Here is a 25517-nt window from a genome sequence, read left to right as displayed (position 1 = left end):
TTTCAGAAATCTAGCTGAAATGCATAGACAGAACCTGTGGAAAACAAAGAATAACCTCAAGAACAGTTTTCCAGTTTAATGTTAAAGAATAAGTCCACTCTTTCTGAGGAAAATATATTTCCTTAACTAACATTATTACGGTTTAGTCAGAGCTAATTCTGATTCAAGTCTGATTCATTACCTGATTTTTTTTTGTCATCATACTATTTTTTTTTTTAACAGAAAACCTCTTTTAAGAAATTGAATAAAACTAAATGTGAAACAGGTACCAACTTACAAAAGGACGTAAGTACAAGGAAAATTATCATAATTATGATTTCATGGACAAACCGAATTAATACATTTTGAGCCTTTATTTTGGCCTTGTGAATATGTTTTTTTATAATAAAATGAATAGGTTGACAATAGCACAAAATTTGCATCATTACGTGCTGAATAAATTGAAACACATTTATGTTAAATGGTAATATTGTGAAAATACCTCGATTCAGTGCTGGACTCGTTTATTCCGTGCAATCCTCTGAGCATGCGCAGTACTGAAACGGAAGTATCCGCCACGTCTCCCAGGGTTACCGTCAACAAGTCTGTAAGCTAATTGCTATGTCGCGATGCCTTTTAATTTTAACATTTACAAAAGGCTTTATCATATTTGTGGAACTCTATATTAAAAAATACAATTATAAATAGTATTATGCCAGTGAAGCTGTAAAGGGAGCTCAACAGGTAGCAACCGTTCACATGTTAACATGTTAAGCACTAGCTAACATGCTAACATCAATGAGAGTAAACTGTTTACAGTTTTCAAAATGACGAGTCAGGACTTCAGGACACTCGCTTACACGAAAAGCCCGAAAACTTCCAGAAGGACTACGTTTCAGGTAAAAGACTGACTGGATTTATAGCAAGAGATGACACAAGATGACAATCAGTGTATGATATAATATTAATAATAATAATATTAATAATATTAATCCTGAACTGACTGCGTGGTTGTAGGATGAACTTCAGGCTGCTGTCTCTGCCAGAGCCGGCAAGACCAACAAAACAGACCAGTATTCGTACTCTGATGACTTCGATGATGATGAAGACGGTACGAAATAAACAGCAGCATACTAAGAATTAAAATGTGACTGTTTTTGTCCTTTAAAATAGATATCAACGATTTTATCCAGGCACACGTGTGGGTAAAAACCAAGTTAGAGCCATAAACTATGTCTCTTGTGTTTCCTCACTGTGGTAATTAATGATTATGTTTCCTCAGTTTCTGCTTTATCAAAAAAAAGTTTGTATCGCATGTTTGTGTGTTTTCATTCACAGGTTGATCTTTAATATTCTGTTTATCACAGATTTTTTGAATGAACTTCTGAAATCCAGAAAAAAGCATGCCAATGCTACCAAGGCTGAGAAGAGCAAGTCTAAAGTCAACAACTTTGAGATCTCTGATGACGAAAGCAAACCTGGCCGGACGAAGAGAGTTTCGTTTCTGAAAACGCAAAGAGTTATCTCTCCCTCGGGAGACACCACGGCGTCAGAGTCGTATGAAAAGGAGCCGCCCGACTTTTCTGTCAGCCACAACAATGACTACAATAAATCGTTTTCCTCACAACACTCTGCAAATGTCAGTGAAGATAATGACAGACGTAAAAGCAGCGACGTGGATTCCACTGATTATCAAATCACAAGACAGAACTCTAGCAAGTCTCTGTCACGTCAGACCTCAGGGGATTCTCTACTGGACATGTCATTGCCTTTACCGTCTGACAACAGTGTGCCAGAGACTCCAGAGGGGAAGAGCAGCGCTGCACAGACTCCGCAGCTGCCAGCATCTGCCCACAAACACGTGTCATCAGCAGGTCTGTTTACACTCATTCATTCATCAGAGGCAAAGGCCACATAATGTTTTTCTTAAATATTCATCCAGATTGATGTTCCCAAACTGTCCTTATGCAGACAGTGTTGCTGAGAGAGAGCCACCCAGGCCAAAACCGAGGCAAAGGACTCTGGGACTGATCCTTCAAGCTGCAGAGAAGAAAGTAGAAGATGCTGAATCTCAGGACCTCAGCAGACCCCAGACTTCCTCAGCATCTATTCCCCTTTCCACCACTGGCACAGACAGTAACACAGCTGTAAGGACCTGAATTACACACGTGACCCTCATCATCAGGTTTTTTTTAAAGCTACAAATAAGAGAAAAATCTATAACTGGATCAAATGTTTGTTGTTTTGTCGTGTAGTCGGCGGAAGGAGATCACGCAGCTCCACGTAGTCTCAGCAAGTCCTCGTCAAGTAGGAGTGACCTGTCACAGCTCATGACCAAGTCCACGTTCGATTCTGGATCCAGAAGTAATACGCCGACATGTTCCTCAACATAGCCTGTTTTGTTTTCTAACATCTTTAACTTTTTCTATTTTTTGTGTATTTTTAGAAAGCCTTTTCTCTGATGACAGCAAAGAGGAGGAGAGAAAGTACTCAACATCATTTGAAGAGTTTAATGTAAGTCGTTCCTTTTCACCCTTGAATGTGATGCCTCCTTGCGTTCGCTCTTTTTAGCGTGTGTAAAAGACGCCTCGCCTCGTTTGTTTTCTTCTCAAACTCAGTTGTGTTTTATGTTTTAGGAAGACTCAGGCGATCACACAAATCATCCCTCTTGTGATCAAGGAGAATCTTTTGATGGCAGGTATGTAATCTATGAGCAACAATATAAACCCTGCAGCTCCAAAAGAACAACAGGATAGTAAGTTTTGTTTTATTTTGATTAGGACATCCAGTTCTCAGTCTAAGACCACCCTCAGATCTCAGAGCGTTTGCTCCAGGAATGTGGAGTCAAAGTATCTAGGAAGTCTCAAAGTCCTGGATCGCAAAGTTTCACTCCAAGAGTCTCAGCCTCAGGGAGGAGATTCACTCAGAGCTGTCATTTACCAGGTCAGTTCTTTTATTTGTATATAGCCGTATACTTAATTAATCCAGAGGGAAATACTGTTATTGTGAGACACGCTTCACACACACATAGTCCCGATAGCATAAACAACCGATAGACATTTATGGAAAGGGTTAAACATTAAAGTTGTCAATGTTTTCGTTTGGATACTTCTTGATACCAGGCGTTTAAAATTACACGATTTCTTTGGACAGTGTGCTGGAGTGTTCCTGCGTTTTGTGGTAATTAAAAACAAAACATTGTCTAATATCGGGTGCCTAGAATTAGTAGTTTTGGTTTTGAAAGAGGTATAGATATGGCTAGCATTGGTTTTTACTATTATCATATCTAAGATTAAACTTCTGATATCGTAACATCTCTAAACTCCATTACTACAGTCAACACGTTGTGTTCGCAGGAATGGCTTAGAAAGAAAAAGGAAAAGTCAAAAGAGAACATGAAAGTGAAGAAGACGGAGGAAACCCTGAAAGACAAAAAGAAAAGAGTGAGTCATTACTTTAGTACATCTTCAATACAAAACAACAAACAACTTAAAAGCAATGATTCATTTGAACAAGTGTGCATTTAGCTTTCCATTGTTAAAAACAAACAGGATGAAGAAACTAAAAAGGGAGACGCTGTTGCATCATATGAGGCTTGGAAAGAAATGAAAGCAGAGAGTCTCAAAGTGAAAGCCAAAGAAGTGCAAGACAAGATCAGAAAAGAGCAACGAGCGATTGAAGAGACAGAGGAGAAAAAACAAGCAGCCAAACAGGTATCATTCTTCTGTCAGACAAAAACACCACTGTGGAAAAAAAGGTGATGCTGATCAAGGATTTTATTAACGCTACAGGTGTTTGAAAAATGGAAACGAGAACACGATCGTCTTCTGAAAGAAAAGTACAGAAAAGAAAGAGAAGCTGAAGATAAACAAAAGTTAAAGAAACAAGAAAAGGAGGAAGAACGACAGAAAGATAGAAAATCGGCTTTAATAAACTGGTGAGTGTCATTTCTTTCAGGTTATGATCTTAATGTTTTTTATTGCTTTTATTTTGAAGGGATTAAACATGATCTTTGTTTCTATACTGACATCACTTGGATCTGTATGGCACTTTCCTGGTCTTCTGACTTCTCAAAGCGCTTCGACCCTTCACAGACTCTACCACTGAGCATTTGAGTGTGAAGAGACGACTCAGGAAGATTTAAATGGCCGATCTGTTCTGACATTTTCAGCAGTGCATGTGTGAAAAAGTCGTACTCTACGTGACTTATTAAAATAATTTTCTTAAAGAAGATCTTCAAGCCAGTTTAACGTGGACCATTTAAAATAGCTGCATGCAATGGTCAACAGTTGGTTGAACTTTTATGCACAGGTTGTTCTTTCACAAAATGAATCAGCCACTAGAGGGCAGCAAGAACTAAATGTTTTAACCTGCTTCCCTCTACCTTGATTGCACACACAGGCATTAAAGTGTGCAGTGTTCTTACTCCCATTTAAAAATGTTTTCCTTCACCTTTCTGAAAATGTTGAAGGCATGAAAAGAAGAAGAACGTTCTCCATGAGAAAGTTTCAACGGAGCGTAAAGAAATCAGAACTAAATCAGAGGAGGAGCGCTACATGAAAGAGGAGAGAGATAAGATGGCGTTAGAGATGTATGAAAACTGGCTGGTGAGTAGAGAAGCTCAAGGTTGTGGCATTTCCTCACTTGGCCAGGAACCTCAACATTTTGATTTAATTTCTTCCATAATAGAGGCAGTTTTCTGAGGATCTGTTTTTTTGTCTTTTTTTTTTTGTTTAGATAAGAAAAGAGCTCGAACAGAAGCGACGAAAAGAAGAAAAAAGGATTCAGGCAATACTCAGAGACAGTCCCCCTCCACCCTGGAGCCCTCCGAATAAAACTATACCGTTCAGGAAATAACATCAGAAATGTAACAGTAACTGTGAGTTTTATTACTGAAATATTTGTTTTCAACATAGTTGATATTAGCTTTTATATTTTATATTCTTCTTTGTTTTTGTATGAATCAGAAGATGTATGGGGAGAAGTTTGTACTTGTAAAATTGTTTTATTTGGTGAAAAGTTTGTATTCAGAAGGTTTGAAAAATAATGTAAACAAATATGAAATTAAAACGAGTGATTACTTGCAAGTTGCGACTATTAAATAGTTAATTTTTGCCATGTAAAATGCAGATTATTTTACTGAAGTTTAGGGTATGAATTTGTTTGATTTCAGAGTTAAGTTTTCTTTAAAAATTAAAATAAGTTTCACACTTTGTGAGACTCATTTGCTAAAGCTTATAGTTTGACTTAATCGTTTTTATTATTTGAAGCGCCTGTTAAGAACTTTTGGGTTGTGCTGATTTTGTCGCCCCCCTGTGGTCAAATCATGTAGTTGATTTAATGCTGTACATGTGAAGTAATGTCTGATGGTGGTTTACAGCGTGGTAGTATGCTTACACATACGAGGAATAAGACTTTGGTGAACTTTGCTCTCTGTTTAAAATAAGTACAACATTACATATCAACAAACAAAAACTATACAAGTTAAGTATACAAGGCTAAATGTGCAGTGATAGGTAGTGCATCTTATCGTGGAGATAACATGAACATAAGAGGGCTTTTTTCAGTATTTGTGTCCATAGATTGATTTATTAACACTGGTCCATTCTAAGTGGATTTCATTAGAACTGTTGTCTTTTAGAAAGTCTTCAGTGCGACATGATGGGCTGATTGCTCCTCGGCTGCAGGGACACTTGAAACAAGGTCCTACAGGGAGAAGAGGTTTGGATTTACAACATAGCGTAGACTTATTGTCTTAATTATAGACCGCTGTTAATGTCTTTTGCTTATGACCTATTATTAGGTCTGTGCTCTTACTACAATAAAATACTTTCCCAAAGGTACTCTGATTAAGTGCTTTAGCTGCTTGTTTATCCTGAAGAGTTCTTTGGGATCACTTTCTTTAGTTGTGTTTGTTGAGAATGTGTGGATGGTAAACCTTAACATCACTAAATTTAAACGTAACTCTTAAAAAGTGTAAAATTATCTACCCTGCCTTTAAGAGTAACACGTTGTTTAAAAATATTATTTGTTTTTGAAATGAGTTTGAAATAATCTCAGTCCTATAAAAAGCTGGGGGGGAAAAAAATCGCTTTTTATATTAACATATATAACCTGAATGCATGAGATATGGTAGTCTAATTACATAATTGAAAAGATATAACAATATGAGGGAAGAACCATCATTAGGCAGATCAGCGTTGATGAGGTGCTTTTACTCTGAAAGTCCAACACCGGAAGCGTCTCTTGCCCTGGCTGCTGGGGGGTGTCATGAATGACTTGGTGTACCTTGGCAAAAAGTGCCTCAGAGTTAAAGGTAGTGCGGATAAAGTTGTCGGAGAATCTCTGGTGCTGTGATTTTGTCAGTCGGTCGTTGCTCTACCTGAAGGGAAATACTTTTTAACATATTTAGTATCTTAGCAACGGAGGCTCCGGAAGCGACAGCTGCTGTTTCTACGGAACCATTTTTTTAAAAAGAGGAGCTGAAATAATCTGCACACTCCTGAAGCCGACTGACTGTCGAGGTGGCAAAAAGGTAAAGTAACGTTAGCTTTCGGCTGCTAGTTAGATGCTAGGTGTCCATTCATTTGACCCTCTGTATCAGAGAAGACACAAACCAGCTGAGTTAGGATCCCGTTTGTGTGTGTAATGTGAGATCTGTAGCACAGCTAACATGAACCAGCTGGACAGAAAGATATCTGGGGATAAGAGGTCCCTTTTTTCATGCAGGATGGTTGGACGTGGCTGACTTGCAATGAAAGGTTTCTTTATTTTCTGTCCCAGGTTATAACGGTGCGCCTGGTAACCAGGAGGAATAAAGTGACGTCATTACATTTCTCCATTGTAGATCAGCCTGTGTAGGTTTATTTACAAGTTGAGCTTCAGTCACAGGAACATTTTCAACACAATGCAAAATGCAAAATGTTCAGTGTTGTGTGTATTATCAACGAGTGTCCCAGTGTTTAAAGATTGTTTAAAAAAGAAATTAAAGGAGTTGAGTTCAGTCACACAAAGGTATCAGAGAAGTTAAGAAACGGGGGTTATTAAATCTTTAGCATATAATAGGTTTAGAAATAAACCAAAGCATGATTAGATGATAAAAAGAGATTGTAATTATGTGTTCGTCATGGGGCTAAATTAGATCAGTCTTTAAAACTTCAAAAGTCTTATTGAAGTGAATCTGTGATTATATTTCTAAAAGATTGGAGCAGGAATATCCTCAATGAAACACAAAGGGTTTATTCAAAATGAGCTAGGCGGGCTTTTAGGATAGAGCGAGATTCAGTCCATGAATGTAACACTGTTAAAAGCTCTTAAGACTATGAAATATAAAAATGTAATGGATAAAAGTTATTCTACAGGGCACTTTATTCAGGGTGGATTTAGACCGATAAATCAGTCAGGCTGATGCATGTTGCTGATTTAAGTTGATTGTGTTAGTTGTGTTTAAGTTCATTGATATCTTGAACAAACATTATTTTGTTGGGGTCATGGTTGCCGAGTGTTTAGGGCGCACGCCCTGTCGCACAGAGGCGGACCTCGAAGAGGGCGGCCCGTGTTTTTAAAAGCAACCAGTGGCTTCTGTCCTTCATGTCAGTCCCCACTCTCTCCGTGTCCCTACTTTCCAACTCTATCTGCTGTCAGTGTACAGTAAAGGCATAAAAAGCCCCATAACAAATCAACAAGTCATCCATGTTTGTTCTTTTGTACATTTGCAGATGTTTCAGATAAAGAGGATCTGCTGCATCGGAGCTGGGTATGTAGGAGGCCCAACATGTAGTGTGATCGCCCACATGTGTCCAGAGATCACCGTGACCGTCGTGGATGTCAACGAGACTCGCATCAAAGCCTGGAATTCAGACACCCTGCCCATATATGAGGTATCATACCAATATAATTCATTCTAAAAAAAAAACATTTTCACTGATGTGTGTCCTCAACACTCTTATCAGAGGGTCAGAAACCTTGAAGGAGAGGTCCGTTTCATTAATGACTTTTAATATCAGTTCATCAGTAGATATCACGTATCTAGGCAACTGTTTTAGCCTTTGTTTGTCCTGCGTCATGGGCTGCATGAAACATAAATTAGTTCCAGGCTGCTCGATGTCGCAACAGCAAGCACAGGGTATTACATCATCGTGACTAGCGTAAAGGGCAGTCCTCGACCATTCACTCAGAACTCATATTCCATTTCATACTGTTTGAACTGTGTTTTGTCCTACGCACTCACTGACACACCCTCAATGTCTCATTTTCCCCCACTTCCTCTCACTGCAGCCGGGTCTCAAAGAGGTGGTTGAATCATGCCGAGGGAGGAATTTATTTTTCTCTACAGACATAGACTCAGCCATCAGGGATGCGGACCTCGTCTTTATCTCTGTAAGTCCCCCCCATCCCCCAAAACACACTGAAACACAGTTTCTGCTGCTTGACCAGCAGAACAGTTACATGAAAGCAATACTATGGCTGTCATTCCTTCACAGGTAAACACACCAACAAAGACCTATGGGATGGGGAAGGGTCGTGCAGCTGACCTTAAGTACATTGAGGCGTGCGCTCGGCGGATTGTGGAGGTGTCTGACGGCTATAAGATCGTGACGGAGAAGAGCACAGTCCCTGTGAGAGCTGCAGAGAGTATCAGACGGATATTTGATGCCAACACTAAACCCAGCCTCAACCTACAGGTGTGTTTTTGTTTTTTTTTGTCAAGTGGCAACCTCTGGTATTTAAAACGTTGACGTGCAGTTCCTTGAGTGTCCACTTGAGGCTGGCTCCAAAAGCCCAAGTAGTCCCTTTAAAAGCCTTGTTAAATCAAATACCTATTTTCACATTATAATCACGTTTACGTGTTTTCTTTAGAAACTATTGGGTGAAATTACTGAGCTTTGTTTGTTTGTGGGTTTTTTCCCAGTATGAGAAAACAAACTTTGTTATCTGTTGTTTCATGAGTTTAATTAACTGCTCGACTGCTTCAGGTGCTGTCCAACCCAGAGTTCCTTGCAGAAGGAACAGCAGTGCGCGACCTGAAGGAGCCGGACCGCGTCCTGATTGGTGGAGATGAAACCGCTGAAGGTCAGAGGGCGATAAGGGCGCTTTGTGCCGTCTATGAGCACTGGGTCCCAAAAGCACGAATCATCACCACCAACACATGGTCCTCCGAGCTGTCCAAACTGGTGAGTGTGACGGCTGCAACACCTCATTCTTAGAATAGTTTCTGTTGATTTGCCGTATAATCTTTTTTTCTTTTTTTTTGCCAACAAAATCCTGTTGAATAAATTGCTTATGACATATTGATCACCAATAGTTTCCTTTGTTTTCCTCTGCATGTACAGTGTATGTAATCTTTTAAATAATGGATCATGGTGTTTGCTTCCATAGGCAGCCAACGCATTTCTGGCCCAGCGCATCAGCAGCATCAACAGCATCAGCGCTTTGTGCGAGGCCACCGGCGCCGATGTGGAGGAGGTAGCGAAGGCGATCGGAATGGACCAGAGAATAGGCAGCAAGTTTCTCAAAGCCAGCGTGGGTAAGAAACAATGACTGACGTGAGGTGGCGCGTTACTTTTTATAACACAATCCGACTCAGATTGAGGTTGGCCTTCTGTTCCTTTAAATTTCCTTTTTCTACTTGTCAGGTTTTGGTGGAAGCTGTTTCCAGAAGGACGTGCTGAACTTGGTGTACCTGTGTGAGGCCCTCAACCTGCCTGAAGTGGCCTCTTACTGGCAGCAGGTGAGACACACACGGCGTGGATCTTCATGTCTCTGAACGTCTTCGCTCGCCCTGTTGACATTCCTCTCAACCTGTGTGTGTGTGTGTGATCCTGTCAGGTGATAGACATGAACGAGTACCAGCGGCGGCGGTTCGCCTGCAGGATTATTGACTGCCTCTTCAACACGGTCACCGGTAAAAAGATCGCTCTGCTGGGCTTCTCCTTCAAGAAGGACACGGGTGACACAAGGTGCGTCCCGTCAAGTCTTTCTCTTCTCACACCCTTGTAGATTTTCTTCTCCTCCCAGTATTTTCTTTCATGCTTATTGTTTCCCTTTTAACAGCTTCGTGTTAATCAGTGACCATGTGTATGAACAGTGTAAAGAGCCTTTTCACACACATAAAACCACTGTGTCACTGTCGATGACACTTTCCTCCACATTAACGCCTGCCAACTCCCTGAGCTGAACTATGGCCCCGATCAAAGTTGACATTGAACTATGTGCTTGTGATGCAACTCCAGGGAGTCTTCCAGTATCTACATCTCTAAGTATCTGATGGATGAGGGCGCCAAGCTGTTTATCTACGACCCCAAAGTGCTGAAAGAACAAATCATTTACGACCTCTCCCAGCCCCACATCTCAGAGGACAACCCAGAGAGAGGTGTGTGCAGGGAGGGATTTATGGGGAATTAAGGCACATACCTTTTACTATCAATACTGTTTTTTTCAGTGCCATTCACAAAAAGACCAATGAGTCATTTATAGGTAAGATGTTAAAGTGCTGACTTTTGTCGCTTTCAAAGGTAGTAAAGTAGCATGTGTTGTTGTGGCTTTGTTCACGTTTTTTTTTGTGGGAAACCAAACCGTTGTAAAAAATAAAATAATAACCGGTTTATGATTTATAAAGTTAAGTTGTGTGAAGCATTAAACAAATAGTTCTTTGCTTGTGATTAAGCAGAAACCTTTAGAGGCTGGATCATGAAGCCGATACAAAATAAGCTGCTCAGTTCCTCAAATGGCCACCAGGGCTGGTGAGTCGGGTACTGAAATACCCGAACGATCAGGTTTGAATTCTGATTTAATGAGTCAGCATCAAGTCAGCTACATCACTTCACTGAACTTTAACTCTTCAGTGACGAAGCCAACAGTTGATGTCACAGTGGCTTTGTTGTTGTTGTTTTTTTAAATAGAGTCCATAGTTGTGAGTCCATGTGTTATCAGACACTCAGCTGAATGTTTGTTTTGAATGCTGTGGTGATCACTAGATTTGATGAGTCATTATGACTGTGTGTTGACTTTTCTTTCAGTGTCTGAGCTGGTAACTGTGACCACTGACCCATATGAGGCCTGCCAGGGCGCGCATGCTTTGGTCATCTGCACTGAGTGGGACATGTTTAAGGTCACAATTCAAAATGTTATTTTCAGCCATTCTGAACATTTCTGTATCTTAAGAAAACAAACCTAAAGTGATCCCACAACACCTTAATGCACTACAGGAGCTGGACTATGAGAAGATTTACAAGAAGATGCTGAAACCAGCCTTCCTATTTGACGGCCGCAGGGTGCTGGACCACCTCCACGCTCACCTGCAGAACATCGGCTTTCAGGTGAGCACAAAGCGAACACGCCACACACATCCACCCTGTATACATTCAAAAGGCTCATATTGAATTTGGAAACACCATTTTGAAGAGGTCGTTTATCACATGCCTGCTCTCTCTACAGATCGAGACCATCGGTAAGAAAGTGACGATAACAAGAATCCCCTACACTCCGGCAGGCGTTGGTCCTCGCAGCGCTGTCATTGAACCTCCCCCTAAGAAAGCCAAAGTCTAAACATCTCTTCTTCTGTCCGACTCACATGGCAAGCTTCACATTCCTCTCCCCCACTTTTCTATTTTTTTTTTTTAAATTGCCAGACGCTCCCTGCAGGAGGTCAGAGGAGAGAACAATGTGAACCTTCAGATCAAAATAAGCGTGAATGTGATGCATCAATGTGCTCAGATCTTCAGAGATAAACTATTCAACAAAAAGGAACAAATAATTTTATACATTTGATGGCTGTAGCATTTTAAGTGCAGGTTTACAAAACGCTGTTTTAGTCCATTATTAATGTGAGCCTACACTCAAACAGTACGTCCTCTATAATCAAGTATTATTACTAAATTTTATACTATTTTAAAAATATTTTTATAAATCATATTACTGTATGTTAATCATTCTGTCATCTGTATTACTTAAAATGCCAATGCAATAAAAGATGTATTTTAATTTGTCTATTTGTCATCAAGCCCAAAAGTGACACATTTCTGTGTCTGTACCTTTAAATGTTAATGAGCTGTGTCTGACCCCGCCCCACTCCATGTCCTATCGTTTACAATTCGAAATCAGAGGGCAGAACAATCACCTGTGGGAGTGGCTACTGCCCTTTGTGATGTCATAAAGGGAAACTCTCCAAAAGGCCTGTTTAAGCACACTTTCTGAAGAGTGGAGCAAAAGATGGAGAGCATGGACCTTTCTTTTAACTGGGGAGTTTGTAGACAGACTGGGTACCAATGTTTGAGTTACACAAACATGAAGTGAATTTTCAGACTATGCAACCTTTCAGTTTGCAGAAGAAACGGACAGCTTTCTTCAAGTTTAAAACATATTTTATTTAAGAAATGAACAGTTTGATGTTGAAAAGGCTTTTCATCAATTACAAAGAGACTTAAAGTTCTTTAAAAGAATCAAAATCAAACTGTACTTTTACATTAAACAATTTGAAATGCTGTTACACCTTGTTAAAGATCTCTGACAAACATAAATTCGAGCATCATTTATAATTTCACGTGTTTGTGGGGACAAGAACGTTCAGACCAAAAACTTCTGCTTCATTAAATCGTCAGTCCTGAAGCAGCAGACATCAAAGAGCTCACACAGAGCTCGATGTCACAGGTCAGCAGCTCTTCACCTGACGTCCGGGGCCCCTGAGGGGAGGGAGTTTATCCCCCCCCCCCCGGGGTGCAGAGATGGCAAATTACAGACATCGTTAACCCCAGGTTGTATTTCCTTCTGGCAGGTTGTGCTCCCAGGTGATCTTCAGATCTGCAGGCTTTAAACTTCTGCTCGCCCTCTTTGATCTCCTCTCTCTTAAACACTGAGCTCTGGGCCGTCATGACTGAACAGTGCAAACGATTGGTCCCTGTACTTCTCGTCCTGTTTGTCGTATGTGTTAAATCTATTTCAAGCTGACAGTGATGCACTAACGTAGAGCTGGAGTTGTGTATGTGTATTGTTTTTTGCTAGCAGAGGCCTCTAGAAGCTGCTGGTTTTGGTGCTTATTCGGCTGCTGCTGCTGCTTCTGCCTTTTTCTTGTTCAGTAGATTCTTCAGGAAGAACTCGCCTGTGAAAAAGAGGAGACAAATATGACTGCAGTGAAGAGACGTAATCTGGCTGCCTTGTTTAATGATCGAACTACTAAACTCCATTCACTCTGTAAAGTAAACCTCAGCTCTTTCATGAACAATTTGTCCCAGAGGGGCCATTCAAAGGGGACATTATATATCATGTCTGAAATTATGTATGATACTTGAATTTATGGTTTTCAGGGGTCTTAAGTGTGATAGCACTCAATGACAGTGGTGTAGAACTGGAAATTGGTCTTGGTCTCGTCCAGGAATCTAGATAGATAGATGGATAGATACTTTATTGATCCCGAGGGAAATTCAAGTCTAAAGCATTTGACCTCGGTTTTGTCTCCGTCTCAGACTGGGCAGACTCTAGATTTTAAATCAAGACCTCCACTGTAGGACTATTTTGTGATGAGAAGAAAAACGCGCCTTTCTAAAAGAAGGAATAACTTCTATTCATTTGTATTTGTATTTGTAACCCCTGGTTACGGCCACAACCTTCCTGGTGTTACGCTCTAAGTGAGTGACACGCCCGCTGCACACAGGTTGATGACTTTTCTGTGATCTTTGTTGTCGTGCTCTTGAACATCTGTTCATGTCGTGCTTCCCCTTTGGTCACTTCCGTTCAGCACCTGAGTGTCTGATCAGACATAAAGCTGTTTGTGTGACCAGTTAAGAGCTGTTCATGTCTGTCGTCACTCTGATGAAGGTCAAACATGTCATCAAGGCCCGCCTCTTATTTTGCTTCACACGTGCTTGAGAGGAGAACTGTGGGAGAACTAGAACCTTGATCTTTGCGCAGGAATTTTAAATATTCAAACTTCCCAATTTTTTTCAATAACAAAATGACAACATGTGGCTCGTGGTATCCTATCTCCAGGAATCATTGGCATTTATTTGACTATGTTTGTATGTGGCAGTGAAAAAACATGCAAATGGTATTTAAACAATTCATAACATAATGTCCTTGCAGAATCAGTGTCACTGTAAATCAAAGCGGTGGTGTCTCAGAGAAAGACGCCTAAACCAACCGCATGTCTAAACACCTTCAGAGGGAGTTAGAAAAATATGTTCCTTATTTTTGTCAACTGGCCCTTGAACGCATCGTTTCATGTCCTGTACAGCGAGTCACTTTGGACGGTTTTCAGCTTCACTATCTGTGATGTTTGTTTTGTTCTATCCTGTTTACATACGTTTAGTTTACATCAAGTGTTTCAGCTCGCTCAGGTTGTTTATCTGACACCACAGGAGCACACTTTATGTTTCCTTTGTGAAGATGAGAGCAGCTCCATCCCACGTGTTGAAGCTCGAGTGGTTTCATGTCGTGTCTCTGCTCTCCTCAGTGTCTTGAGAGTCCATGTGGGCTGTGCACATCTTTTGGTGTATGACACAAAGAACTACGACTTCTATTACAGTTAAACTGTGTGTCATTGGAATAAGTCCAACTGTCATCACTGACTCACCTGCTTTGTAGGAGGATCGAACCAGTGGCCCGCTGGCTGTGTAGATGAAGCCCATTTCATTGCCAACTTTCTCCCAGTGTGCAAACCTCTCTGGAGTGACGTATTCTTCCACCTAAACCAGAACAGACATTGTCACACTGGGTTTTTCAAATATACATTATCTTTTTAAAGCTTTAGCGTTTGTTTAAAAAAAAAAAAAAGAAACACAACATGAAGTGTTGAGTACCGACCTTCAGGTGCCGTTTGGTGGGTTGCATGTACTGGCCCAGAGTCAGACAGTCCACGCCTGCCTCTCGCAGCTCTGAAACATGACCACAGACCCCAGTGTGAGCAGGACACGGTTGGACTTAGATCAGAACCTTGGAGGTTTGTTTACGTGTTCACATACCAGTCAATGTGTTGAGGATCTCCTGGTCGGTCTCCCCGAGTCCCAGCATGATGGACGTCTTGGTGAGCACAGAGGGGTTGACTTTTTTAGCGTGCTTCAGGACACTCAGAGATTGGTCAATGTTCGCTCGGGGGTCACGTACATGCCTGGAAACAGGAATGGAAGAGCGTACATGACCGAACATGTCGATATTTATCGCATTTATTATCTACTGTAAAAAGACAGTGCAGATTAATCAACATTTCACCAAAATGCATCGATGTAAAAATCATATTTATCACAAAAGCTACATTTCACCAATGGTCCTGAAGCAGCTACGAACAAAAAGACATGAAGAAAATTTAAAAAAAAATCAGAAAATGAACTCAACATGATCCAGATTACATGAACAGTTGTGACTCTGTGTGCCTGACATGAATCAAGTATGCTGTATACACTTTCAGAAGGGGATGGCTCTCTTGCCCCCTCTGCTGGTAAAAGTGTGTATTGCCCACTTGTCAATGACTGCAGCACAGAAACCAACCAACACTAAGTAATATTGAAATACATGGTAAAATGTAATATGATTACAGCCAGCGTATAACTTTTCTCTCAGTCACACAGGAGAGCACATGAACTCAGGGCGTTCAGGCTTCAACAGAGACTAAACTGCCTCTGACTTTAAGAATACGTCCTCTTATCAAAAGTCTTCAATCTGAAATCTGTCAGTCAGCACCTCTGCAGCTCTCGCACCGTCTCCACGTTGTGGGCGTAGACGTCTAACCCTGACAGGGCGATCTTCTCCACTGCAGACAGGTCACCTCGAAAATCTGGAGTCAGACATTCAACCAATATCTGAGAGTTCCTGAAGAAAGCAGGAGGACAGGAGTGCTGGTTAATTTATGTTTCTGAGAGGTTGAGACACAAACATTTAATAAATCTAAGAAGCATGGGAGATGATACCTTTCCTTCAGATTGGAGACGGTCTTTGCAAAGTGCTCTGCTCCTCCGTCAGCAATATCTGCACAAGAGAGGCAGAGAGTATGTTGAAAATTGTGATCTCCAGGACTTACATGAAACTTTAGCAAATATGCAGAGGAAGAATATAGATCTTTTGGTTAGCACTGTTCAGTGAGTTCCAGAATGACACTGCAAGCTTTGCCTTGAAGTCCCACCTGAGAGGAATTAGAAAGAGATGCTCTGAATGGAGGGAACACATTACCGTCTCTGTCCACCGAGGTGAGGACCACGTAGTCCAGCCCCCAGGCAGCGATGGCCTTGGCTGTGTTGTACGGCTCGTCTGGGTCGAGCGGTGGAGGTCGACGGGCTGTCTTCACGGAGCAGAACCTGCACCCACGGGTGCACGTGTCCCCCATGAGCTGTGTGTATGAATACAAAGAGTGAGAGGTGTTCATACTGATGTGTACCCACAGAGATCCAACTGCACATGCTTTGTGTGCCGATTCAGCGAAACTGATGGAGGATTCAGATAAACCGCGGTGTGCCAGGAGGAGACTCACCATGATGGTGGCTGTTGCTGTGGCGTACTCTCCTCCCCCCCAGCATTCTCCAATGTTAGGACACCTGGCCTCCTCGCACACCTGAAGAAGAACACACACGAGTTATTTAAAAGGAAAAAGAACAGACACAAAGCCGGCGTCCCCCGTCTGTGTGACTCACTGTGTGCAGGTTCAGGTCTCTCAGTATGTTCTTCAGCTTGTTGTAGTTTTTCCCGATGGGGATCTCCGTCTTCAGCCAAGGAGGAAGACGCAGCCTGTCACGACAACGACAGCAGAACCCTTCAGCAAGTTTTCACTGCTTTTTGGTACATGACACCAATCATTAATATTTAAAAAACAACTAGTAGCAAAGCTTTAAAACACCTCCATAACGTCAGTCATATTTTTATTTCAAAAACAGAGCGAGTGGACTAAACTGCACAAATACAGAAATGCTGCAGATGTATTTGGAGGAGTCCGCCTGCAATTTGTTGGTTATTAAAAGTCAAATCAATGTGGGAAAATAAAATGAAGAATGAAGAAAGCCCTCCTTCTTACGTCCGCTTTTACTCTAAGTGTATCAAAGTCTATGTGATCTCATGTACGAGTAGGATGGCCTGCGGTTATTTAAGCTGAATTTTCTCAAGGTTATACGCTTGAATAAACTTTACATAAGTAGCTTTGAGTATCTCTGTATGTAGCATGCAACCATCTTAATCTTAATATAATAATTTCCCTCTGTGAATGTGACGGAGAAATCACACAGACATCCTGCTGAATTATCTTAACACAGGCCAGTTGATAAGGTTTGGGTCGATCTGGTCTTTGAACCTGCTCCTGATAACTAACTCACTCACACTCACACAGTAAGTAGAGTTTGTTTAAAAGATTGAATTGTATTGTATCTACTTGATGAATAAGAGCCACGCTGTCTCACCTCTCTCCTTTCTCTCTCTTCAGGTTGCCTTTATATTCTTCCCACTTGCTTTTCTCTGACAGTTCTCCTGAAATAAAGTCCTGCAGGTCCGGCCCGTCGTCCCTCAGCAGCTCCTTCTTTCTGTCAGTCCGGTCTGAGGAGTCCACCTGGGTCAGACTGCTGCTGTAGACCTGCAGAGGAGGTCCAGGAGCCATAGCTTCACTGACACTTATACACAATCACTATCCGTCTTTCTTAAGGTCACAAACTATGAAAGTGTTACAAACTACCACAGCTAAGAAGACGCAAAACATCAGATCGGAGTGACGTCACTGCCGATTACATGACAAGGCTAACCATCGACGGTGACAAGATTATTCATAACGTCAGTGTTTGTACGGAGTTAAATGTTCAAACACTTTATAAACTCACATGTGGGACTCCTCTGGCACTCAGACGCAGATGGTTCGTGGAGAAACGACCGGCGACGCAGCAACTTTGTTTGAGCAACGCCATGACTTTAGCGAGCAGGCCACTGTCATTGGCAAACAAACATCGACGTGCGGCTGCTTTGGTCTGGTGTTGCATTCGCGTACTGTCGGTGGAGTGGGATAAAAGGGAATTCTCCTGTTTTACCAGAGATGAGACGTTCAGGGATTATCCCAGTAGCACTAGTTAATAGGCTAAGCGATTTGATTTCTGAAGTATTAAGAGGTTTTTTTATTCAACCTGTGTCAATTGAGACAACAGAATTAAAAGGTGAAACTTTAATCGTATCAATAAGTACGAACATAATTGTGCGAATAAAATAATCATGTTATGCGCACACAATATGTATTTCTAACTTTCCTGGAATTCAGGGGCACCATAGATAAGATTTTTTTCCCTTAAAGAGCATATTGCAGGTTAAAAAAATTTTTTAATTAATATTTTATATAGTCTGTTAATGGCTGTAAAATAAGTAGGTTATTTTTTTAATATGTTCTACAACACATAAATGCTCTAATTTAGAGGAGAAAGTGGCTGTTTTAGCATAGCCGTTTAGAACGTGCTTTTTTTTCAACAACGCGTCATATGACGTAACATAAGGGAGTCCCGTTCTCTGACTCTGCTTTGATCGGCTTTATGCGTCCGTGTATGAATGAATGAATGAAGCCTTTATTGCCCCTGGGGGAACTTGTCTTGCACCGAGAGCATCAAACACTTTACAAACAAACATTTAGAAGGCAGCACAAAAGAATTAAAGCACAAAAAAACAGGCTAAAACATGATTAAAGAGGAGTAATGATACGTGGTAGTGAGTGAGAACAGACAGGATGCCTCCCTGCTATAGTTTGTAACTTGAGCGGCGCACATTCAGGTGCACAGTGTAAGTGGCTTGATTATTCATAGTGTGTTTTGGTGAATTATTCTCACAACCTCAGAAACGATCGAACAGACACGTTGAATATTTCGGTATCAGACACAAAAACGTTTCCTTATTAATGATTTAAATCTCTGGCTGTTTAACATAAAATATTATATACGCAGACAGAAAGCGTTTAATGATTTGATCTGCTGGAATCCTCTGTATATTCTCTAGTGTGAGCGTAATAGACACCGGACAGTCTGTTTTAATATATGTAGTCATACGATTTATTATAAATCCAACTCTGTTACAAGAGAGCGCGTGTATGTGTGTGCGCGTGTGTGTGTGTGTGTGTGTGTGTGTGTGTTTGTGTGTGTGCGCAGTGGGGAAAGACGGAACGCGCAGTTTGGAAACGAAACGAAACACAACCTTTACTTCTGTCGGTCCTTTATCCCATTAAAACTTTAAACTTTTTGTAGTAGCCTAATATATGTGCACGCATTAAACTGTGGAGTGTGTGTGTGTGTGTGTGTGTGTGTGTTTGTGTGTGCGCAGTGGGAAAAGACGGAACGCGCGGTTTGGAAACAAACAGAAACACAAGCTTTACGTCGGTCCTCTATCCAATTAAAACTTTAAACTTTTTGTAGTAGCCTAATATATGTGCACGCATTAAACTGTGGAGTGTGTGCGCTGTTGTGCATGTTTGTGTGGATTACGTGCGCCGTGATCCTGCACCATACACTGTATTTTCTATAACAACGTGAGCACTGGGCTGCATGAGGAATAAACAATTAAGACATGGTGCTGCATTTGCACAGGCCGTGTAATCGGGTTCTATGTCTGTCTGTCTGTCTCTCTCTCTCTCTCTCTCTCGCTCTCTCTCTCGCGCGCGCACAGCGCGGCACCGTAATACGTTGTACAGATTTGCCGTTTTTACAAGTGTAACATACAATGTAAAGGTGAATGATCGTCACTTGCACCTTCTACAAATAGTTTTTTAATTGATTGAATGTGATTACAAACTTTACATATGCTGATGTGAACACAGCACTCGCCCATATATGGCGAGCTGACACCTGTCACTCAGCAGGACGCCTGCTCCGGGTCTCTCCTCACACCACAGCTTCACTTCTCTCCTGAGGCCGTTATTCCTTTAATCCTGCCTGTTTCTGCTCTCTATCACATTTAACAGGTTCAGAATAATAAGCCAGTGGACCATTATATGTAAAGGAATACATGTCTTCTTCCTCTTTATTGACGGGAGTGACACTCGGATCCATGATTTTCTATGTTAAACAGACGGGGATTCAGCGGGACTCCCTTATGTTACGTCACAGCCGAATGCGGAAGTAAAAAGCAAAGACGTGCGAAAACGTACTAAAACGTCTCCTGGAGACCCTGTGGGTTATTAATTTCAGAATTTCTTTAAAAACAGTATTGTTAACGTATTTTCCTATGATTAGTTAAGTTTTGTCTTTAACCTGCAATATGCTCTTTAAATTCATTTCAGTCCAACATAAAATGTTTTAAAATCCTTCCGGATAAAAAAGAAAAACAAACATGGGCGTTCAGTGATCGACTTTTAATGCCTGGTGACGCCACGTACATACTCTACATTTGCGTCGTGACGTCCTTCCTTCCTCCTTTCCTCTGCTACCGGCGAGGTGAGGATAGCTGAATTATAACCGTCCGCGTTTATCTAACTCCATCTGTGTACATTAAACACGTAATCTGCATTATTTTAAACTGTCAAGCTGAAGCAGGGTTATGTTTTCCTCCCGGAGTCTGTATTTGTTGTAATTTAACGTGAGGTTTGTCAGATATATGATGGTTGCGTTTGGCAGGTTTTCTGTTTTGAGGCCTGGTGTTTCTGCGCCGTGTTGGCGCGTGACCGCAGCGGGTTAAACAGTATTTAATGAAAAAAGAAGAGGTGTCTTTACACTGTTAATCCTGCTTAATTATTCGTTTTGAGAAGTTACATAAATGCTGTTAAATCCAAAGAAGATGCTGCTCTGTCTTAGTTAGCTCAGTCATTAGCACGCAGCTAGCTAAAGGGAGTGTGTGTGTTCGTGATTAAACATTTAAAGTCTGAAACGTGTCTTTAACAGGAGGATTCACGTTTTCTCTGAGCTTCATTTTATTTGAGTAGAAAAATTTAAAGACGCCATTCCTCTGACTTATTGTATATGTGACTAGTTAAGGTGCTTTACATAAATGAGATTTAAAAACAAGCTTCATTAAACTCACATTGTTTTGTTTCTCACTCAGAATGAAGACCATTCTCAGCAGTCAAACTGTCGACATCCCCGACAATGGTAAGAATCTGCATTGATCACCTTTTGTCACTATTGAATGATTGAATGTTTATTTAGAAATTGCACTAAAAAAGATCAAGATAAACAAGTAATACAAAAAGACAGAATAGTAGTATTTGAAAAGGACAAGTAAACACTTAAGTATTCCTACCTCTCCATATCACACTTCTGTTTATTTTATAGATTATTTCAACTCAATTACACTTTATTTGTATAGCACATTTCATACAAATGTAAACTAAATTTTTTTTACAGAAGACAACTGCAAACACAATCTCATTAAAATTAATTTAAAAAAAAGTTTTAATACCACCTTTAAAAGAGCTTGAATTTTCTGCAGACCTCAGATCAGCTGGTATCAGCAATGATGCATCTGTGTAACATATATGACCTGTATTTCATGGAGTGCTGCTTCTTACCCTTCTTTTTTCTTGTGTGGCGGTACAGTCGAGGTGAGGTTGAAGGGCCGGACAGTAATTGTCACGGGACCTCGCGGCAAACTGATCAGGCAGTTCAACCACATCAACCTGGAGCTCAGCCTGCTGGGCAAGAAACAGAAGAAGGTGAGGATGAGCGAGCAATAATCAATGATGACGCATGAGAGGGAACCAGATGATGTACAGTTTATTTACATGCAAGATCAATTAATGTTACCTTGTTTTAGCACAGTTGTTTGTATTGTTGAATTTTGGTTGAATAAACCTTGATCTTGGTGTCGTCTCAGAGCTGACGGGAGGCAACATTAAACCATTTTTAGCCTTCGTCTTAATGCGCTCACTAACGTCTGAAAGCAGCAGAAAGACGACGTGAAGGGGAATCATTCTTTGGCTCAGTTCAAGCTTGTTTAATGTGCACGCTCTGCCGTGTAATGAGCAACCTGCCTCGTCAAAACACATCAGTACTAAAGATGTGTAAAATGTTTACGATCCTTTAAGACGTTTCTTACACGTCAAGTTTATTTTCCTGAGTAATCCGTCCCTGAAGATTCACGTTTAAAACAAAGTATTGGACAAAAATACTTACTGAAAGATTTATCAAATGATTTAAAAGAAAAAAAATGTTGATGAAAGTTTTCTAAGTCGCTCTGCTTGCTGTCTTAGCTCCGTGTGGACAAATGGTGGGGAAACAGGAAGGAGTTGGCCACAGTGCGCACAATCTGCAGCCACGTCCAGAACATGATCAAGGGAGTCACTTTGGTGAGAGAACATTTCAAACGAGCTTCGTCCAGCCTTTAATCTGCCTTCAGTTTGTCTAACCGCTTCTCTTACGTCTCTCGGACTTCAGGGTTTCCGCTACAAAATGCGCTCTGTGTACGCCCATTTCCCCATTAACGTCGTCATCCAGGAGAGTGGAGCCTTGGTGGAGATCAGGAACTTCCTCGGGGAGAAATACATCCGCCGTGTCCGAATGAGGGCTGGTGAGTCTGCCGCTCGTCATGAGCGGGTTACTGGTGATGTGTTTTGTGAGGCAGAAGTGAGGGCGGGAATTAAAGCTTCCTCAAGTGATCTGGACTATCACGGGTCTTTAATGTGTTGGGGAGGCAAATTCAGTTGAAGTGAAATAATCTGATCCAGTCACTGATGGAGCTGGACAGAATTTAGATTTAAGTGCAAACTGATAAACTGCACATCTGTCCCTGACTGAATCATGAGCTGTGTCTCAGCTCATGCTGCTTTACTGAACGTCGGCTGGATGAAGCTTTTTCCAGTTTGAATTGTTTGTGGAGGTTTCTGTCGTGCTGAAAACTACAGATAGGAAACAGGAAATAATCCAGGTACAGTTCTATGGGACAGGTGTGCTGCAGATGTTTGGATTGTAGGGTGTTAATGCTGAGCCCACTGAAAGCCCCCCGCCTCACAAAAGAGCTTCTAATCCATCAGTGTGAGTGAATGAGATGACGTGCTGTTGATTGTCTTGTTTTGAAAAGAAGTGCCGTCAATGCTAACCTCTTATTCTCTGGTGTTTAATCTGTTTTTGTTTTTAATCCGTGCTGATGACGCTGGTTGTTTGTTCTCCTTTCTCTCCTAGGTGTGAACTGTGCCGTCTCAGCTGCCCAGAAGGACGAGCTGATCCTGGAGGGTAACGACATTGAGCTGGTTTCAAACTCAGGTACGCTCGCACAGCTCCTCTACACGGGTCAAGACTTTTGATTTCACAGCGGAGCGAGCGATTGACCGCATGACCTCAGGTCCCGCTCCGTGTTTGCAGCTTGTTCCCAGGGTTCAGTTCAGCGTCTCTGCACGGACGCTTGATGTAAAGATGCTGATATAGGGGGACAGAAGCAAAACAGATGAGGAGGCGTGTGATTGGCTGGTACCTCCCTCCCAAAACTAGTCACTTATCTGCTAGTTTTCCACCTGTCATAGTGTTGTAGTGCCTCCTGTTTCATGTTGAGCATTCCTCTAAACTTTGAACATTATATTCTGCTGTAACAGGAGAGAGAGAACTCCTCCTGTCACAGGATGTAATGCTCTTTATTCCCATGTGTTGGGCACCGACATGGGAACGTTAGAAACTCCAGCCAATAGTTTTTGGGGAATGTTTTTAGTGTTTAGTTTTTGTCAATCTTTGAATTTCTCACAATTTGATTTTGACTCTTGAGCTCTTGATGGTCTCAATCGATTTTCGAGTGACTTAAATATTCCTGATGTGTAATAAAGGCGTGTCACTTCAGAAGTCTCTGCTCTGCTTTGTGCTAAGAAGCTGTACATGGTTGTTGTTACACAACACACTAAAATGTTTAATTTAAAGCTGCTCTTTTAGACCTTTAACCTTTTTAACATCTCATCGAAATAGTCTAAACGCACTGAAGGGACTTGTATTTATGCTAAATTTCAAACTACGATATGATGATGATAAAATGTGACCTAAAGCCAGCTAACTTTGTATTGATCAGAAACGTGTCAGTGATACGACTCTTATTATAAATTTAAACTTTTCATCGTTGATGACACTGCAGGTCGCAGTTTGTTTCACCAAACTGCCTCCAAGAGAGGATGTGCTGCACGTCTTCCTGCTCCAGAGACGACAGCCGCTGGTAGCATGATGAAGGCAAAGAAGCAGTAACTTGACTTTTAAAGAGGCCTTAAATACATTTGCCCATGACTCTGATTCATCTCAAAGTGGGGAAAAGAACGACGGTGTCCATTGGTACAGAAACACCATCACTGCCCCCTTTATCCTCTAACAGACCCGGACCCTCTCTTTGTTTACTCGTACTGTCGTTCGACGGAGGCTGACGATGTTTTCTGGTTCTGTGCCCGGCACAGTTAATGTGATGTTAAATAATTTCCCTGCAGCACAAAGTTCAACCTAATGGTGTGTTTTCATGAGTCAGCTGAGCTCAGTCTGGACACCAGCAACACGTTAATCTAGTTTTAATTTCTCCTGTGTATTAAAAACATAAATGGAATCCTTTTGTTTATAAAGTGAGTTCAGAGTCAAACCCTAAATTGTGTCCTGCTGTGATCCCTGATCCTCTGTGATTATTGTGCTCCTGTGTGTGTGACGTGCTGCTCATCATCCCAACTTCTCTCTGTTCCAGCTGCTCTGATCCAACAGGCCACCACAGTCAAAAATAAGGATATCAGAAAGTTCTTGGACGGTATTTACGTGTCTGAGAAGGGAACAGTAGTGGAACCCTCTCAGTAAAAAAGTCAACAGCACTCGTAGAGGTTAGACGATGCCGTCGAAAGCCGCCTGTATTTTCTACCTTCTTCATTTCTCTCTCTGCATGTTCTTCTGACTGATGTCTTGATGCACGCAAAGACACCTGGTCCTCCCCTCTCTGATTGTTTCAGATGGTTTTCTCCTTTGAGATGGTCTTACATGTTTGGACAGCTTAAAAGATGCTTTCTTTCTTTGAATCATCAGAATCTCTTTAATGATAAAACAGGATTAAGGATAGTATTCTTTTTTTAATGTATTAATAGTTAGAATAATAAAATCTTTTGACTTGATCATCTCATCATATAACAGTCAACAGTTTTCTCTTCCTTCACCTGTTCTCTTACCGTTCACTCTTTCTAACATGTCATTTAAGCACCTGGCTGTTGCATTCAATCACACTCTTGTACGTTTGTTTTTTCAGCGGCCTTGATCCAACAGGCCACAACGGTCAGAAAGAAGGACATCAGGAAGTTCCTGGATGGCATCTACATCAGCGAGAAGACCACCGTGGTGGAGCAGGAAGTTGAATAATATCCACCGTGTCCTGTTATGACCAATAAAGATACCAACTTTTCCAATTAATCGCTCTGTTTTGTTTTTACTCGCTGCTTAACTGATTCACACATGGAAATCCACCTCTTTCTCCACAGACTAGAGTATGGTTCTTGGAAAAATGTTTCTAAACTTGTGGATTGTCATATAGGCAAAAGAAAAATATTACAAAAGACAAAAAATGTTTTAATACTTTGACATTTTCGTTTTTTGAAAATATCAAACTTTTTAATTTTCCCTAAATTAAGAAATATCCTGGATCCAAAGAAGAGTTCATGCTAAGCTAAATACTTGGTGTGGGGGGGG

At 41.2% G+C, this 25517-nt stretch overlaps 4 protein-coding genes across 6 annotated transcripts; 3 read left to right on the top strand and 1 right to left on the bottom strand.

Moving 5' to 3' along the window:
• Positions 1 to 529: 529 nt before the first annotated feature.
• map9 (microtubule-associated protein 9) lies at positions 530 to 4845 on the top strand. 2 transcript variants are annotated; one of them, XM_079338542.1, is made up of 13 exons: positions 530 to 878; positions 997 to 1090; positions 1347 to 1853; positions 1951 to 2126; positions 2235 to 2343; positions 2426 to 2493; positions 2616 to 2677; positions 2793 to 2922; positions 3336 to 3422; positions 3531 to 3692; positions 3771 to 3916; positions 4451 to 4586; positions 4717 to 4845. In XM_079338542.1, the coding sequence occupies exons 1-13, from the start codon at positions 807 to 809 to the stop codon at positions 4834 to 4836; spliced, it is 1869 nt and encodes a 622-aa protein (XP_079194668.1). In that variant the 5' UTR covers positions 530 to 806; the 3' UTR covers positions 4837 to 4845. The 2 variants fall into 2 exon arrangements, with proteins under 2 accessions (XP_079194668.1, XP_079194667.1); XM_079338541.1 differs by having other exon boundaries at positions 531 to 878; positions 2760 to 2922.
• Positions 4846 to 6186: 1341 nt separating this feature from the next.
• On the top strand, positions 6187 to 11961 carry ugdh (UDP-glucose 6-dehydrogenase). Its single transcript, XM_079338631.1, has 12 exons — positions 6187 to 6512; positions 7697 to 7859; positions 8257 to 8358; positions 8463 to 8663; positions 8955 to 9152; positions 9358 to 9505; positions 9615 to 9709; positions 9808 to 9938; positions 10212 to 10351; positions 10998 to 11089; positions 11187 to 11297; positions 11416 to 11961. The coding sequence occupies exons 2-12, from the start codon at positions 7698 to 7700 to the stop codon at positions 11524 to 11526; spliced, it is 1491 nt and encodes a 496-aa protein (XP_079194757.1). The 5' UTR covers positions 6187 to 6512; position 7697; the 3' UTR covers positions 11527 to 11961.
• A 373-nt stretch (positions 11962 to 12334) lies between these two features.
• Positions 12335 to 17874, bottom strand: lias (lipoic acid synthetase). Its single transcript, XM_079338632.1, has 11 exons — positions 17760 to 17874; positions 17349 to 17518; positions 16593 to 16686; positions 16433 to 16513; positions 16135 to 16291; positions 15876 to 15933; positions 15649 to 15777; positions 14934 to 15079; positions 14776 to 14846; positions 14546 to 14657; positions 12335 to 13075 (listed from the first exon to the last, which is right to left on the bottom strand). Exons 1-11 carry the CDS (start codon positions 17841 to 17843, stop codon positions 13011 to 13013), a joined length of 1167 nt encoding a protein of 388 aa, XP_079194758.1. The 5' UTR covers positions 17844 to 17874; the 3' UTR covers positions 12335 to 13010.
• A 2409-nt stretch (positions 17875 to 20283) lies between these two features.
• rpl9 (ribosomal protein L9) lies at positions 20284 to 25241 on the top strand. Of its 2 annotated transcripts, none has more exons than XM_079337683.1 (8): positions 20284 to 20339; positions 20944 to 20990; positions 21438 to 21553; positions 22091 to 22186; positions 22275 to 22407; positions 23019 to 23099; positions 24535 to 24664; positions 25081 to 25241. In XM_079337683.1, the coding sequence occupies exons 2-7, from the start codon at positions 20945 to 20947 to the stop codon at positions 24639 to 24641; spliced, it is 579 nt and encodes a 192-aa protein (XP_079193809.1). In that variant the 5' UTR covers positions 20284 to 20339; position 20944; the 3' UTR covers positions 24642 to 24664; positions 25081 to 25241. The 2 variants fall into 2 exon arrangements, with proteins under 2 accessions (XP_079193809.1, XP_079193810.1); XM_079337684.1 differs by lacking the exon at positions 20284 to 20339 and adding an exon at positions 20378 to 20401.
• Positions 25242 to 25517: the final 276 nt, after the last annotated feature.

The sequence above is a fragment of the Symphodus melops genome (assembly GCF_947650265.1).
Source record: "Symphodus melops genome assembly, chromosome: 2".
NCBI classification, from domain to species: Eukaryota; Metazoa; Chordata; class Actinopteri; order Labriformes; family Labridae; genus Symphodus; species Symphodus melops.
Note: the sequence above shows the minus strand (reverse complement) of the source record. Positions and strands in the feature narration are given on the sequence as shown.